General features: G+C 44.6%; 1 protein-coding gene and 1 non-coding gene across 5 annotated transcripts in view; both read right to left on the minus strand.

The window, feature by feature from the left end:
- Positions 1–15895, minus strand: part of CTNNA3 (catenin alpha 3) — a 1001628-nt gene that overhangs the window by 100567 nt on the left and 885166 nt on the right. For all 4 annotated transcript variants that reach the window (XM_077350757.1, XM_077350756.1, XM_077350758.1 and 1 more), the window contains one exon: positions 979–1071. In XM_077350757.1, the coding sequence (XP_077206872.1) occupies positions 979–1071 (93 nt within the window). The remainder of the gene's footprint in view (positions 1–978; positions 1072–15895) is intronic.
- Positions 6450–6524, minus strand: TRNAA-AGC (transfer RNA alanine (anticodon AGC)). The gene has a single exon. It is a non-coding gene; the product is annotated as a tRNA-Ala (tRNA).

Raw genomic sequence — 15895 nt, forward strand, 5'->3', positions numbered from 1 at the left:
AAACATGTTAAGAACTCCTGGCCCACTAAAAAAACTATGAATGCATCTCTGCTAAAACTGATTTCCAATAGATCTATCACTGACTCTCCCTAAGAATCAAAGTTTTATGAAAGCAGAGGTCCTTGTACCTGCCTCCCTTTTCCTTCTTCCAGGGATGGGAATTTCTTTCTTTTTTAAGGTAAACTGCCTGCAGCAACGAATAAGCGAACAAGCGTGCAGGCAATGCCAGAAATAAAAGAATTATTTTCCAAAGTTGTAACACAAAGCATGCCTCTCTATAGTCCCCCCTTCCCCCAAAAAAATCAGGAACAAGATTAATGTTTAAAAGTATTTAAAAAAAACCCTCATGATTCCATAAGGGGTGGCATTCAAAAAGCACTAATCTATGATTATATGCATAGGTGTTTAAACATAGAACTATGAATCTTTTTTTTTAACGAGTGGGAATCATGGGAACTTTAAAAAATGGAGAAAGGGGATTGACTGGTGGAAGAGAGTCACTTGTAAAGTGACATTTCCAGCAGTACATATGGAGGGTGAGAAGCGCGAAAAGGCAGCAGACAAAAGTGAGACAGCAAAAAGGTGAAGAGGGGCTGGAAGGCACAATATGATTTAGTGCCATGCCATTCAGCTGGCATAACGCTATTTTACTAATGTGCAGAAATGCCATATAAATGAACAAACATATGTGGGCATTTGGTTATTACTAGTACTGGCTAAAAGGCCCAAGCCCAGGAATTTGAACCACTATAAATTTTGAGTCAAGTGTTTGCCAAGATAATTTAATCCTGTGATCAATATTTATAACTTCATTAGGGAGGCTTTTTCTCTGTTCCACTATATATCTGCTTGAAATCCAGTAACCTCAGAAATCTGTTAGAGAAAGGAGCAAAATGTTGGCATGATTCACAGACAAAACAAAAAGGTAGTGCCAGCCTTCGTTCAACAACTTTTTGATCACACAGGAGTGAGACCTACCCGATCAGTTTTCCCTTCGGTTTGAATGCTGGTATGGCTGCGTGCATCACATTCATCTTCAACGTCAGATACATCTTCTAGTTCTTCCGTGGTCTGGGAAAACAACATGAGAACAACTGACATTACTCCTCAGGACAAACTCATTTCCAGCCTGGGAACATTCCCAGGGTATTTTCTGCACTTCTGCTAGCTGGAGGCTCATCTGGCAAAATGGGCATGTGTCTTTGTTATAAGCCAACCAAAATGTGTGTGTGTCATACTTAGCCCAACGTGCCCTCCTGCAAGTCAATACGATAACATGAGCAGAAATGCTTGATCATCCCTCCATTGAGTCACCGACTTGCTTGCAAATGGTAAGCCGGACTGCCAAACCTCAAACTGCTTTCCCCCCTTTCATCCATCATCATTATATGTTCAAAATAAACTCGCAAAAGAGTTCTTTTGATATTGCTGAGGTGGGGAGATGGAGGCCTGACTTGTCCTTCCATTCTAGCCTGGCTCATTTTGCCTGGCCCAATCAATGTTTGTTGGGTCTGGATGATAACCTAGGAAAAGCCTTCACTCATCAGGTCTTGTCCCTTAAATCATGTTATCCAAATTAAGTTGAATAAAATATTAAATATTGCCTTTGGTTTTGATGAAGATGAAATAGTATTTCTCTTGTCACCTTAATGGTTGCTAATTTCATTTCCTCATCCATAATTATGAGGAAAAGGTTTGCTTCTGGTAGGGCTGAGGGAGCCTCATTGTAGCCTATGCATAACCCTTCTTCCATTTTATTTTATTTATTTCACTTTGTGATCGTACCCCTCTAGCTTCATCTTTTAACTAATTCATTCTCACAATGGCCCATTATGCACGGCCGCCGAAAAGGCGATTTCGGGTCACATGGAAAACTGGGAGGGGGAAGACTCGAAGCAAACCGGTTATGCATGGGAAGGGGCGCGATGGCGGCAAAACCCGGAGCGGCGGGTGTCGAGGCATCGATGCGGAGCGAAGGGGAAGCGAGGCGAGCACGCTGCTGTGTTGGCGAGCGTCGGAGGCGGAGGCCAGGAAGGGCGGAAGCAGCCTGCGCAGGCGTAGCCCTGCTGGGTTTGTCAGGCACGGAGGGGGAGGGAGCATGTTTCCCCTTCCCCTTAGTTTACTCCCAGTTCGCCTCTCCCCTTCTTTGCTGCCCCGGTTCCTCTGCCCCATAGGTTTCCCCTTTATATTGTTTCCCCTACTTTAAACTTTGTATTGCATATTTGTGCTTTGTTCATTCACACTGTTTTATAAAGTTTTTGTATTTTCTTAGAGACCTCACCTCCGTTCTCGTTTGTGGTTGGGGCGTGTGTTTGGGAATGGGTGGGAGGTGGGTGGCCGGCCTCTCTGCCGTCCTTAGCCGCGACGATCCCCTCGCCCCCCTCCACTGTGAGCTCTCCGGCCGCCTTTCCGTCCGTGCTCCCTCGGGTTCTCCCCGGCCTGTGCCGCCGTTCGTTCCGGCAGCCGCTTGAGCGGTCGCGCCACCTCCGACCCTCCGGCCTCCCCAATTATGCACACGGTCAATCCGGCGCCGCCTCCGGTTGCGCCCTGGTCGCCCGGGAAGCTGCGCTTTCTTCCACATTCCACTAACGCGACTTTTTCGGCGGCGTGCACCAGATCTGTGGCCGGTTGCAGCCGACTCTGTGCGTTATCGGTGATTTTAGTCACCGCCACTCCACCCGGAACGCGCGCTAAAACCCCCGTGCATAATGGGTCACAGTGTTGTAAACAAAGTGAGACCGTGGCTATTTGTTCCCTAGTATGATGTGTACTTTACACTTTTGTTTGACTGGTTGTTATGGCTTCGGCTTCAACAATATTGACTGGTTGACAGGGTCTGCCTATCACGTTTTTCTCCAACTTTGCAGCATCCCTGAACATTACACTCCATATAAGAAGATCTGTTTCATTATGTTATCTTAATAAGTAAGCAGACACAGAAAAAAAACTGTGCATGTCAGATATTCTCTTTATCCATCTACCCCATTGCTGTCTTTCATACGCACCCATTTGTTTTAATCTGGTCCTAGGCAGCCTCCGGAGGAGTCCTGTGATGAGCCTTGAAGTTCCTTGACCTCGGCCAAGTCACTTACTAAGAATCTACAAGTAGGTGTCTTAGGAACAGGTGTATATAACCATTGGCTGTAGTATTCTGCTGCTCTTATTGCTGCCTTGTAAAATGTTGTCAGCTTTGTTTACAAGTCACCTAGTTCATCAATTCATGATGTTCTATGCCAGAAGTCACTCATCTTTATGAGCCTGTGGGCACCTTTGGAATTCTGACACCACAAAATGGCTGCTAAGAGAGCCAGAGGCGCACAAGGGCAGGTCAAAAAGGGGGTAATTTTTTTAAAAGACACTAAGAAAGAGGAGAGAGATTTAAAATCAACACCATTATGGCAGCAGCTGCTTAAACAAGGTTATTTCAACCTGCACAGCCAGCCAGATCTCCAATAGCCTTGCTTTGCATGAATTCAATATGGCTCCACCCTCTTTCTAAAACTCACAATGGATGCCAGGAAGTAATAATGGCAGGAGCCATGGTGCCCGTGGATCCCATATTGGGAACCCTTGCTCTATGCCAGGGGTGGCCAAACTGTGGCTCTTCAGATGTACCTGCACTACAGTTCCCATGAACCCTTGCCAGCACACTGGCAAGGGTTCATGGGAATTGTAGTCCATGAATAAGTCAAGAGCCACAGTTTGGCACTCCTGCTGCTCTAAGCTTTATACCGAAGAATGGTCAAAACACTGCGATCAGTAAATGGCTGTCAGTTCCACCATTCAATTCATATATATCCTTTGTTCATTCTTGGAGGCCGTCTGGGAAAGCTCAGGTATTCTCTCTGCATTTGTTTGCTTCCTTTTGCTTTCTTCATTTGTACACTCTGGCTTCTCTTATCTGGTATTTCCTATTGATCCTTCACTAAGCTATTTAATTTGTTTCAGTTAGGCTGTGTGTGCTCCTTACTGATTCCGTGCAGTCCAAGGGGAGAAGTCCCCAAGAAAGGAACCATTATATTCACACAAAATGCTTCTCAATGCACCAGTCACATACTGTATTCATACACATGGGGACTGATCCAATTGTCCAACTCCTCTTGCACGTGATGCCAATGTGGAGGAGACCCCTGTCACTGACAGCTGTCCTGTGGATGCAAAGCTGCAAGCAGGGAACCATGAAGGACATTTGAATTGTAAGGGACAGGCTACACTGGGCCCTTATAATATAAATGAAGTATCGTAACATTGAGCAAATTCCAATCTGCTGGTGGTCCCTGGCCCCAGAGAAGTTCATTTGTCCTCAACAAGGGCTGGGGCCTCTCATCCCAGGCTCCAGCCTGGTAGAATGAGCTGCCAGCAGAGATCCAGGCCCTACTGGAACCATCAACATTCCAAAGGGCCTGCAAAATGGTGCTCTTCCACTGGGCCAAGGCCAAGGCCCTACTCACTGACTTTGGAGTGCCCCCCTCCCATTCCCATCTGAACCTGGAAAGGTTAAACTGAATTCTAGATCTATTAGGTCACAGGCTCCTTCGGGTAGAGAAAAGTGGCATATAAGATCCAACTCTTCTTCTTCTTTAAAATGTTGTGAGGTGCCCTGAGACTATTGTTAGATAGGGGTGGATTAAAAAATCAAATAAACAAGCAAATCAAATGAGTAAAATAACAAATTTTACAACAATTCCAGTAATACTGGAAGCTTCCAAACCCATGGCCTGCACTGTTCATTTTTCTTTTAGTACAATTATAACTGGGGGTGGGGCGGATATATTTGCTGAAATGTAGCCTTGCCATCAATGCAATATGTAATTTTATGGGAGACCTTATTTGTCTCTGTTTGACCATGTTAAGTCCCCTAAAAGCCATCCAAAGATGCCTTCACAAATAGACTTTGTGTCTTTACTATAACATATTAGTGACCTGCTGTTTAAAATTGGGGAGACTGCAAATAACAATCAAACTTCCCATGTTCAAAGGTGTTGGTCGGATATGAGTTGATGGTTCTATACTTTTCAGTTTCTGCCAAACAGCCACAAAGCATGTCGGTTGGCATCAGGTTTTTACAAAATGGCACAATGCAATTCAAACCTACTAGAAGCCATTAATGTCACTAAGGAATACTTAGATGAAGACTGAAGGGTAGGATTTTATTAAAGCACAGCTTTTATTTATGAGTGATTTTTAGGATTTGTGACCAATTTAATTTTCTCTTTAAATAAATGTTTGCAGAGCAGAAAAGATATGCAGCCAAAGTAGGGTAGGGGTAAAAGAGCCCACTAGAGCACATGTACAAAAGCCACTTGCTCTGCATTGCACGGTGAGGAAGAAATACAGTGAAGCAACCCGCTGAGTAGCTGTGAATGGGTCAACGACCATTCAAACTCATCATCAAAACATCACCTCTTGGTTCACAGCGAAACCGATTCCGCATGGGGAAAAAAGGCCAGCCTGGTGCTTGTATGGCAGTGAGGCTAATCCCTGCTTCCACACAATGTCAGTGCCAGCCCCATCCAGTACCTGGTGCATTTTAGGCCCTCTGTTGCCCTACGGCAAGGGAACCCGGATATTTCCTGGTGCAGGCACCAATGAAGCATATCCTAGTGCAGGCCTGCATGGAATGGGGTCAGGCCTTTCAGGCCCAGCTCCTCCCCCTCCTAAAGCATCCTAGAAGCGACCAGAAATGTCCCAGTTGGCTCCGTGCACTTTGTGGAGGCATGTGGAATTTGGTTTATTTTCCCAAAGGTTTATTTTCACTCCATGCAATTCCTTCTTCATGAAAATAGCCCCCCTGCTGCCCCCTGCACAGCAGAACCTTTGCGCCCCGGCTGCCACATGTGAGCCAGAAATCTGGGGCAGATGGGGTCCACCACTGAAAGTAGTCCCCCATAGGGACACAGGATGCAGTGGGGCAAACGGCCCCATCGTAGACTCTGGCAGCAACCTAGCACAGCCACCGCCATGCGGAATCGGAACAAGTGAAACTATTAGGTGTTTGAGCATCCCTTTAGCAGACAGGATTTTTTAAAAAAGATAAGCCCTTTTAGGAAGAAGCAAAAGTTCCCATTCTGTTTTATTTGTATTGGGTTTGGATACCATGGAAAATATCTGTTACTAGAAGTGGTTTTTTTGTCAATTCCTCCCTCTTTCAGCAGATCTCCGATGCCTCCTCATGTTGTTCACTTTTCCGTAGGAGCAGCATTTTACCATTGAATCCAAGTCCTTTGTTTAGAGTTTTGTGAATCGTTTTGGTCCTCCACTTCACTGTTGTTTATATGGATTATATAATGGATTAATTTTATATGGATGGGTTATATTGTCTCCTTCACATGAACACATGGAATTGTCTTATACTAAATCAGACCCTCGGTCCAACAAGGTCAGTATTTTCTACTCAGACTGACAATGGCTCTCCAAAATCTCGGCAGAGATCTTTCAGATCCTTTAGCTGGAGACACCAGGGATTGAACCAGGGACCTTCTGCATGCTAAACAGATGCTCTACCACTGAGCCACAGCCACTCCTTCAGCAATAAATTCACAACATCATGTTAGATCCCAAGGTTGCATTCTGCTTATCATGAGATTCCATGTGAAGGCAAGGAGTCGTCTGATCTATCTAGATCTCTTCTATGTCTCTTCTATCAAGAGACATGCTTGTTTGACCAGCGGAAGGATTCTCTCACACTAACAAAAGGCTCCTGAAACCAGTGGCAGGCTAGTGCCTTCCATTAGCAAAACTGAAGACTTGGATCAACCCCATGGTTATTTATACACTACAAAAGGGCAGCAGGCAGGAGGGTTCAGAAGGGTTCCTTGAGAGTGCAGTGGCCACCCAACCTCCCCTGCTTGCTTGTAGGCAAGAGGGCTGGGAGCAGGACAGCCAAGCCACAGGGGCTAGGCCACCAGGGCCAGCAGTATGCCCATGGTGTCACAGTGCATGGCAGCCTGGCATTCCCTGGGAATGGGGCAGCCCAGCACAACCAGCCTCCTCCCCAGGTTACTTTCTACTGGCTCGTCTATTTTCCAGGTGCCCAGGGAGTGGCAGTAAGGAGGAAGAGGACAGGGAAGACCCACAACTGGCCCTCAGTGGGGAGTGCCTTCTTCCTGTTTGGAGCATATACCTCAATGAGGGCCAGTCGGGGAATGTGTGCATTATCTGCATGCCATCCCAGCATTATCTTGGCTAAAGATAACATGCCAAAAAAGTCATGTTTTGTGAGTAAAAAATCACTTCTAAGCAAATAGACGAACAAAAAACCTATTTGGAATTGTTAGACCAATTCAGCAGCAAGAAGAAGAAGAAGAAGAAGAAGAAGAAGAAGAAGAAGAAGAAGAAGAAGAAGAAGAAGAAGAAGAAGAAGAAGAAGAAGAAGAAGAAGAAGATGACGATGATGTTAGAGATCACACTTATGCTTTGTTTTGCTTTGTTTTCCTGGCTGACATAAAAAGGTACCTGCATTTTCCACAAATGTTACCTGCATTTTCAGATTAGCAATCTAGGGTCACACTCAAAGCAGTGGCATCTATACACCTCTTGTCATTCATTGATCTGCTTATATGTTTTGCACTGTAAAACCCCTCTTCCAGTCATGTAGGAACAAGATCGCTTAAATTTGTTCCAATTCTATTAAGACATATAAAATTTTACAGATGAGAGTGATTGCTCATAAAAATTGCATGTGCTACATTTTGAGCTAACTGGAAAAGATTTCGCCACAATTGCTCTGTGCTTATCCTATTTGTAGTTTGAAATATGAGTGCCAAAATGCAGAAAGTACACTTAGTATTTTCACAACACTGGCAAAACTGAAATCTGGAATAAGAAGAAGAAAAGGAAGAAGAAGAAGAAGAAGAAGAGTTGGTTCTAATATGCCGCTTTTCCCTACTTGAAGGAGTCTCAAAGTGGCTTACAGTCGCCTTCCCATTCCTCTCCCCACAACACACACCCTGTGGGGTGGGTGAGGCTGAGAGAGCGCTGATATCACTGCTCGGTCAGAGCAGTTTTATCAGTGCCGTGGCGAGCCCAAGGTCACCCAGCTGGCTGCATGTGGGGGAGTGAAGAATCGAACCCGGCATGCCAGATTAGAAGTCTGCACTCCTAACCACTACACCAAACTGGCTCTATCTGGCTCTATAAGCAAGCCTATCTGGAATTTGTATGTTTAGGATATCTAAGTTAACAAAAGGATGAATGTTCCTGAATTACTTAGAAACATAGAAACGGATTATGCACAGTGGCAGCCACACTGGGCTGCTGCTTCGCTATTGCAGCAGGGTGGGAGGTCCCGCCATTTCCCACGTATGCATGGGGGAGGGGGTCCCCCGGCGTACGCGGCCTGCCCCGCCATAATGGCTGTGCATGCACAATGCGGGGCTGGAAGCTCCGGGTACGCTTTGTGGCGGTGGGGAGGGGAGTGGGGGCAGGGGGCCCTCACCATGCTATGGCAGGGGAGCAGTATGTCACTCCCACACCAAGGTGGGAGTGGGGGAATGCTCCAGCCAGCTCTATGGCTCTACAGAGCTGACAGAGATGTGCGGTGACCTTCCAGTGACACCGGATGTCGGGGGTGCTGATTATGCACAGTGCCAGCCCAACCTAGTCCCCATTGGCGCCCGCAACATCTCAGGGAATGCAGAAGATTCTGCATTCCCTTACCGCAGGCCTTCCAGTGTGCTGTGCCAGGGCTGGTGGCAGCGTCGTGTGCAATTATGAAGGCAAGTTAAAATCAAAGCTTAGCCAAGTACAAATGATACAGAGCCTGCAAAACGGAGCTCTTCCACCAGGAATTTGGCTGAGGCACAGCACAGGATTCAACTAGGCAATTGCCTGCAAAGATTACTAGTATTATAATCCTTTTCAATAAATCTGGGACTCAGTCCCATTAAGCAGACTTGAGTAGGCTTCTTAGTTGACCTATTTAGGATTACTCCCTAAATCCACCTTTACAGTAGAGCAAATCTGGAAAAAGAAGCACTTTTCTTGGCCTTTTCGGTTTCTAAGAAAATTAGGTGAAAATGCTGAAAAATAACTGTAATCTCTAGGTCTCTTGGCTCCAGTATTTTTATACCCAGTGTTTTTGTATATGGACACCCCTTCCCCCATCTTTAATCATGTTCAGCTACACCCGTGCACTGACTAGTCTCCGAAACTGAAGCTCTTTTTGAAGGCTGCTAGAAGACTCTTGCGAGTCCCTTGGACTGCAAGGCGAACAAACCAGTCAGTCCTAGAGGAGATCAGCCCTGCCTGCTCCTTAGAAGGCCAGATCCTGAAGATGAAACTCAAATACTTTGGCCACCTCATGAGAAGGAAGGACTCCCTGGAGAAGAGCCTAATGCTGGGAGCGACTGAGGGCAAAAGAAGAAGGGGATGACAGAGAATGAGGTGGCTGGATGGAATCACTGAAGCAGTCAGTGCAGCCTTAAAAGGACTCCACCATACTCTGAGGCAGCATATTCCATCTACAAAAGTCCTTGCCATCTGAAAATGATTTCTAACATTTAAGTGGCACCTCCTTTTATGTAATTTGAACCCATTGTTCATTGTCTCTAAAGCTGCAATGAACAAGTTGTCCCTCTATCATATCACCCCTTGTCCTCCTGTTCTTCAGGTTTCATTGTAGGATCTGGGAGAGCCAGATGTGAATCTCCACCATGCTATGGAAATTGGTTGGCTGAATTTAGAACCAAAGGGCAAACTTACAAGCATAACCTTTATGTTTTCCCGGAGATATCTTCCCCCCAATTTAAAATAGGTGTGCTGAACACAATACCATGTGTGACAGTTTCCGGGGAACAGTTTCCCATGCAAAGTGTGTGCTGAAACCTAGCCACTACAGACACTAGATACTATGTGTACATACAAGTTCAGAGCAATAAAAAAAAATACTCTGGGAACAAAAGGCCTGCCTCTCCCCTCAGGGCCTCTGGTCTGTGGAAAAACATATGAGACAGTGGAAGCATACTAACATGTCAAGACTAAAAGGAAGGGGCCACAACAAAAGGTGGCATGTGAACATAAGGCCATTCACAGTCAGGGCCCAGGGAGACTGTCTCATTATATTATTATTATTATTATTATCATTATCATTATCATTATCATTATCATTATCATTATCATTATCATTATCATTATCATTATCATTATCATTATCATTATCATTATCATTATCATTATCATCATCATCATCGTTGTTGTTGTTGTTACTATTACTATTATTACTATTATTAAATTTATTAACCACCACTCCCAAAAGGCTCGTGGCGGTTTACAATAATCTGACTAAAACCCCATTAAAACCCCATTAAAATGGACAATCACAACATCTTTGCCTATGCCTCCCATAGAGCACTATGCTCAACTAATTCCAACAAGTTGGTTATCCTGGCCCCCAAGGAAGCATGTCTGGCCTCAAGGCTTTCTCCATCCTGGCCCTGGCTTGGTGGAATGAGTTCCTAGAAGATATCAGGGCCCTGCAGGAGCTAGTACAGCGCCTGCAAAACAGAGCTCTTCCAACAAGCTTTTAGTTGGGACCAATGAACCAGTGCCATCACCTGGTGTCCCCTCGAGCCCTCCCCAGCAGATATGCCACCAGATACAGCACAAGGTGGCCCCAAGTCTGGCCATCACATCAAGCAACAGGGTCCATTATACAGTTAGACAGTTTAAATTAAAAATCTTTACATTTTACAAATTTACAAGTTAATGAGTTTAATTTCTATGTATTGTATCAAATTACCATGGAAATATGGGTGGCAAATTCATGCTGTAAACCGCCCTGAGCTTCAAGGGAGGGCAGCATAAAAAAAGGAATAAATAAATAAATGAATAAATGAAACAGGTAACACAGGGATAAAGCAGGACTCATCGCAAGACCATGGGAACAGGTCTTGCAAATAAACCACTTTGGGTCCCCTCTGGGAGAAAATAAATAAATAAATATCACATAGGGATTCCCCTCGTACCGGGCCCTACAACCATTCTGAGATCTTTTTCAGATACTGATATTCAATGTGGGACCTTCTGCATGCCAAACAGGCCCCCAAAATACAAAATGAAAATATGATATTGAACACCCTTACTTTGAGTTAAAGCATCTTCATTAACTTCATATGCATCTTCATTTTCTATCCTTTGTTACTATTGGCTCCTCCCACAATCATCCCATTTGGATGACATTCTCAGGGATTGAATCATCACATGCGATGTATCTTTCCTGGCCAACTTCAAATAGAAATGGTCCCTATTTCTTTGTGTGTGGGGCTAATTAGACAGTTAGCACATGACCGTCTATGCACTGGGAACTTCACCGCCCCAGCTCCCATGCAGGAGCACAAATAGGGGGCAGATGAGGTGCACCAGGCCAAATGCTCCCCCTTGTGGGTGCAGGAAGAGGTGGGGCAACCTGCCATGACTAAAACTCCAATCTGCAGCCCAGCATGAAACCTCCAGCGCATAAACGGTCCATGTGATTGCAGGCATGTTTGGTATGCTTGGGAGAGAGAGAAGTAAGAAGTGGGTGTTGGGATCCCTGAGGTAGACTGGAATAGCTATCAGAGGCTTTAGGCACACCCTCTGTAAGAGACAGGCAAGCAGAACAGCTGGAATAAAATAAAATCAGAGTCCAGTAGCACATTTAAGACCAACAAAGACTTATTCAAGGCGGGAGCTTTTGAGTGCAAGCACTCTTCATGTTTGCTTGGACAGGGACAGAAGGGACTGAGGGCTGAGGGGGCTCAAAATGGCGCCACTGGACTCTGATTTTATTGTGCTACTTCAGACCAACACAGCTACCCATTTGAATCTATCCAGCTGGAATAAAAGAAATGTTTCTGACAGCCCAGAAATACAAGGCATAGAAATCTGTATCTTTGGTGGTAACATCAAGTTACTCTGCTGGTTGGTAAATGTAAATTTCATACAAGACTATTCATCGATGCACTCTTTCCTCCTTCCCTTTGGAAGCAGCAAGCATCAGAAGAATGGTGCAGTCTGAAGAATTAACTTATTTCCCTATTATTTGCATAGTCTGTTAATTTGGGGATTTGGGAACATAGCTATATTAAAGACTGGTTATGATCTGAACAAACATCATTTATGCATATTGTCTTTTTAGCACTGAATTACCGTCTTTCCCCAGAGCAGAAAAGGAATGAGTTGTAGATATGCAGATATTCATTTGACTGTAGATATGCATGAGGTGACGTGCAAAGATAGGAGGAAACCTCCAGTTTATATTTCACACAAAAACAGTCTACTTAAAATAGAATGTCTCCTGAATTCATATGGGGAAATGAGCAAATTCTAGGGGACTCAGAGAGACAAGTATCAACTGGAATCTCCACCTGTGTACACCAGGGCCATACCCTTCAGAAAAACTCTCAGAGACAGTTTATGCACTGGGAACTTCAGTGCCACAGCTCCCTTGCGGGAGCACAAATTGAGGGTGGATGAGATGCACAGGGCCAAATGCTCCCCTGTGTGGGTGCAGGAAGAGGTGGGGCAGCCTGCCATGAGTAAAATTTCAGCCTCCAGCCTGGCATGAAACCGCCAGTGCATAAACGGTCAAAGAGACCAAACTGAAAATAAAGTGATATTCATTGAAAAACAAAATTAAAACTAAAACACATTTCCACAGAATTTAAGCTAAACATACTCCTGCAAGAGGAAAAAATAGAGGTGAGATGGTGTGATAGAGAACAATGTATGTGTGTGGAAAGATTGTAGCTACCTTCTAACAGGTAGAAGTCCAGAAAAAGAAACAGCAAAAGTGACCAGCACTTCTGGAATATCCAGAAGGCATACAAACACACACTTGAAGAAAAGCAGGCCTGCGTGTAGTGTTGGTGTGCAGATGCTGGGGCCACTAACAGGAGAATGTTATCTTCTACAGATGCTTTTTTGGAGAGCATCCAGCAGATACTGCCTGGCTGCCAGTGCAAATTGAGGGCTACAGTAAATGGATCTTGGTTTGATCCAGCAAAGCTATTAATATATTCTTTGGATCAAAGACTAAACTCCTTCAATCATGATAGAAATATCTGCTCAATTTGAAGAAAATTAAAAATGGCTTCATTAAAAAGATGGCACATTATACCCACCAACCACAGGCATTTCCCCCCTCCCATTACCCACTATATATTAGCTCTTTCCTTTTTCTTTTTAGCAAAAGGCAACCACTGCTGCCAGTTTTGCAAAGGATAAAAATATTGACATCTATCTCACAAAAAGAAAATTCTCAGCCCCCAAAGTGACATCCAATTGGTGGTACATCCAGAAGGGCTTGACTGATCTACACTAGCCTGTTTGGCATGCATGAAAATATAGGCTTCAGGTCTGCTTTTATAGCTCTCTTCAGTTCTTCCTTGAAAAGATGCGGCCAAAAGACTCAGACAAGCAAACAGGAAGGGGAATTGTTGTTCTTACAGAAAAGAGAGAAACAACTCAGCACACATAATAGAAAAAGAAGACAATGATTCAGGTGAGCCACTCAGCCCATAGCATTTGTAGTTCTCAGTCCGTCTCTGCAAACTGTTAGCCACTTTGCCATGCACTGCGCCAGTTATATAAAGCTGCATATACCGTACATAGGGAGTTACACCCGTCTAAGCTGATGATAATGCTGCTTCAGATGGTCCCGTCTCAGTCCTGGTCTTAGAAAGTTGTAACTCTATTTAGGATGGCCTTGGGAGACGAGCTTTTGAGTCAAGCTGTAAAAAATATTCTACTTTTTAAAAAGCTAAGGTACAAGCTAGCCATTTCAGGGGAGCAGATTTTTTTTAATTGTAATTACTGTATACATGCATCGGAAAACAACAAATAAAACCACAAAACAGTCACATTTTTCCAATAGTGTTCTGCACCATTTCTTCCCCTCTGCTGCTTCCATACACCCAGTGACCATAACTATGATGATATCCCCCTGAAGACCACATCAACTAATAAGGGACATTTTCAGACAAAGATTCCAAAAGAGTTACGCCCCTGTCTATGTGGTGTCCCAGTTCCAGAGGACATACAACAGTATGTATTGTGCTGCTCTCTCTTCAAAGAACCCAGAATCAGATTTTTAGACAGCATCCAAGGAATTTCCCCCTCTGCTTTAAATCTTGAAAAATGCTCATTTCTGTTGTCAGATGGTGATCCCTCTATTAGTAGAGTTGCACTCTTTGGTCTGGCTGCTGGGAAGCTATAAGCCAAGCAAGCAAATGCATAGCAGGTATATTAGCTTCATTATACCATGGATTTCTTGCTGGCCTCACACTGTTTTATTTCAAGAATTTCTTTCTTCAGCGTCTTTGTTTTAATCTGAACTTTGTATGTTATATTGTATACTAGTAATCAAGCCTGCTGTAATAAAAATACAGCGGGCGCTAGGCAAGGGAGCCCCCGGCAGTCACGGCCCTTGGCCGGCGGCCTGAGCCTCTCACCCCATCAGGCCCCGGCAAGGGAGCAACTGCGAGCCGCGCAGAGCGCGGCTCACAGTTGCTCCCTTGTCGGCAGGGCGGGAATTGGCCCAGCCAATGGTCTGTCCGGAGGAAGGGGCCAATCGGCACCCTTCCTCATCCCGGACAGAGCCCACCCTAACTCCTCCCACTAAGCCCTTACGGCTTTATTTAGTCCGCGGTGCGGCCTATGGCCATACACAATAAATTCAACTCACAAAGAGGGACATCTCGGCCAAAAGTATTTTGGACAACGCTGGGAAAGTTTACAAAATTGTGAGCGGTTTTGGCTTATCTCCGCTTTTGGTTTCAGTTTCCCTGGATTTCAAGCTGCCCATCAGCACATGGAAGTTTGTGCCCCAGCTGCTCCTGCCTTCGGCAAAGAAGTGGGTGTCAGTCGGACTGTGGGCCACGAATGCAGTCATGCCATGCTTGAGATCCCTCGCCCAAAAGAAGTTGCCCAGGTAGTGGCTGTCTCTTATTTCAGGCACAATACATTCTGTTTAGCTGAGCCCCCGCAATGAAGTTATTTGTTTTCGTCTACTGCCAAGAAGTCTGCCCTCAGGGTCAAAAAAATTCCCTATGTTTCCCCCCCCCCCCATAAATAAACAATTACTTTTTACTAAAGGTGAAAATCTAGACCAATTCAGAAGTTCCTGTTCAGGCTTGGAAAACACCCAAGCAAATGCAAAGGGGTGTCTAGAGCAGGGATGTAACTAAGCTTTCTGGTGTCTCTGGTTTAATTTAAAAGTTGGTTGGCCAGCACTTTCTCACGGTCAGCACCTCCTCTTCCACTAGCCACCTCCCTGCTTCTTCTGGCATGCTCCCTGGGGCAGTACTATGGATGTCATGTCTGTACCCATTTCCGTCCCGGAAGGTATGCCAGAAGTATGTTTGGCTTCAACCATAGTTGAATGAACTCTCTAGGGAGATCAGGGCTCTGAGGAAGTTTCCTAAGTTCCACAGAATCTGCAAAATTGAGTTCTTCCACCAAGTTTACGGTTGAGGTCAATCAGGAAACATATTAAAACAACAAATCGGGCTTCCTTCCCCCTCTCCTTCCAACTTACACCACCTCCTCGTTTGTTACGTCAATAAGCCAGTAATTCATCTTCTATCAGTTGCTGACAACTGCATTTTTTAGATATAATTTTAGATACTGTTTCATTGTTTGCCATAATGAACGGTTAAATTTGATTCTGTGTTCACTGCCCCAAGACAGTGAGTTAGAGGTGGGCGATATATAAAACTATAAAATAAATAAAGAAATATAATGGGCATGTGTTCAACCAATAAGTCAATGACCACTGCACTACACTTATTTCTCATGAACACAATGGATGTTCTTACTTAAACCTGTTGGCTTATTCTATGCATATTGGTAATCCATTACAAGTACTGTGCATTTTCATAGCAGAGAAAAACATTTTTGCAACAACAAAAAAGTGATT

The sequence above is a fragment of the Paroedura picta genome, chromosome 8 (genome assembly GCF_049243985.1).
Source record: "Paroedura picta isolate Pp20150507F chromosome 8, Ppicta_v3.0, whole genome shotgun sequence".
Lineage (NCBI taxonomy): Eukaryota > Metazoa > Chordata > Lepidosauria > Squamata > Gekkonidae > Paroedura > Paroedura picta.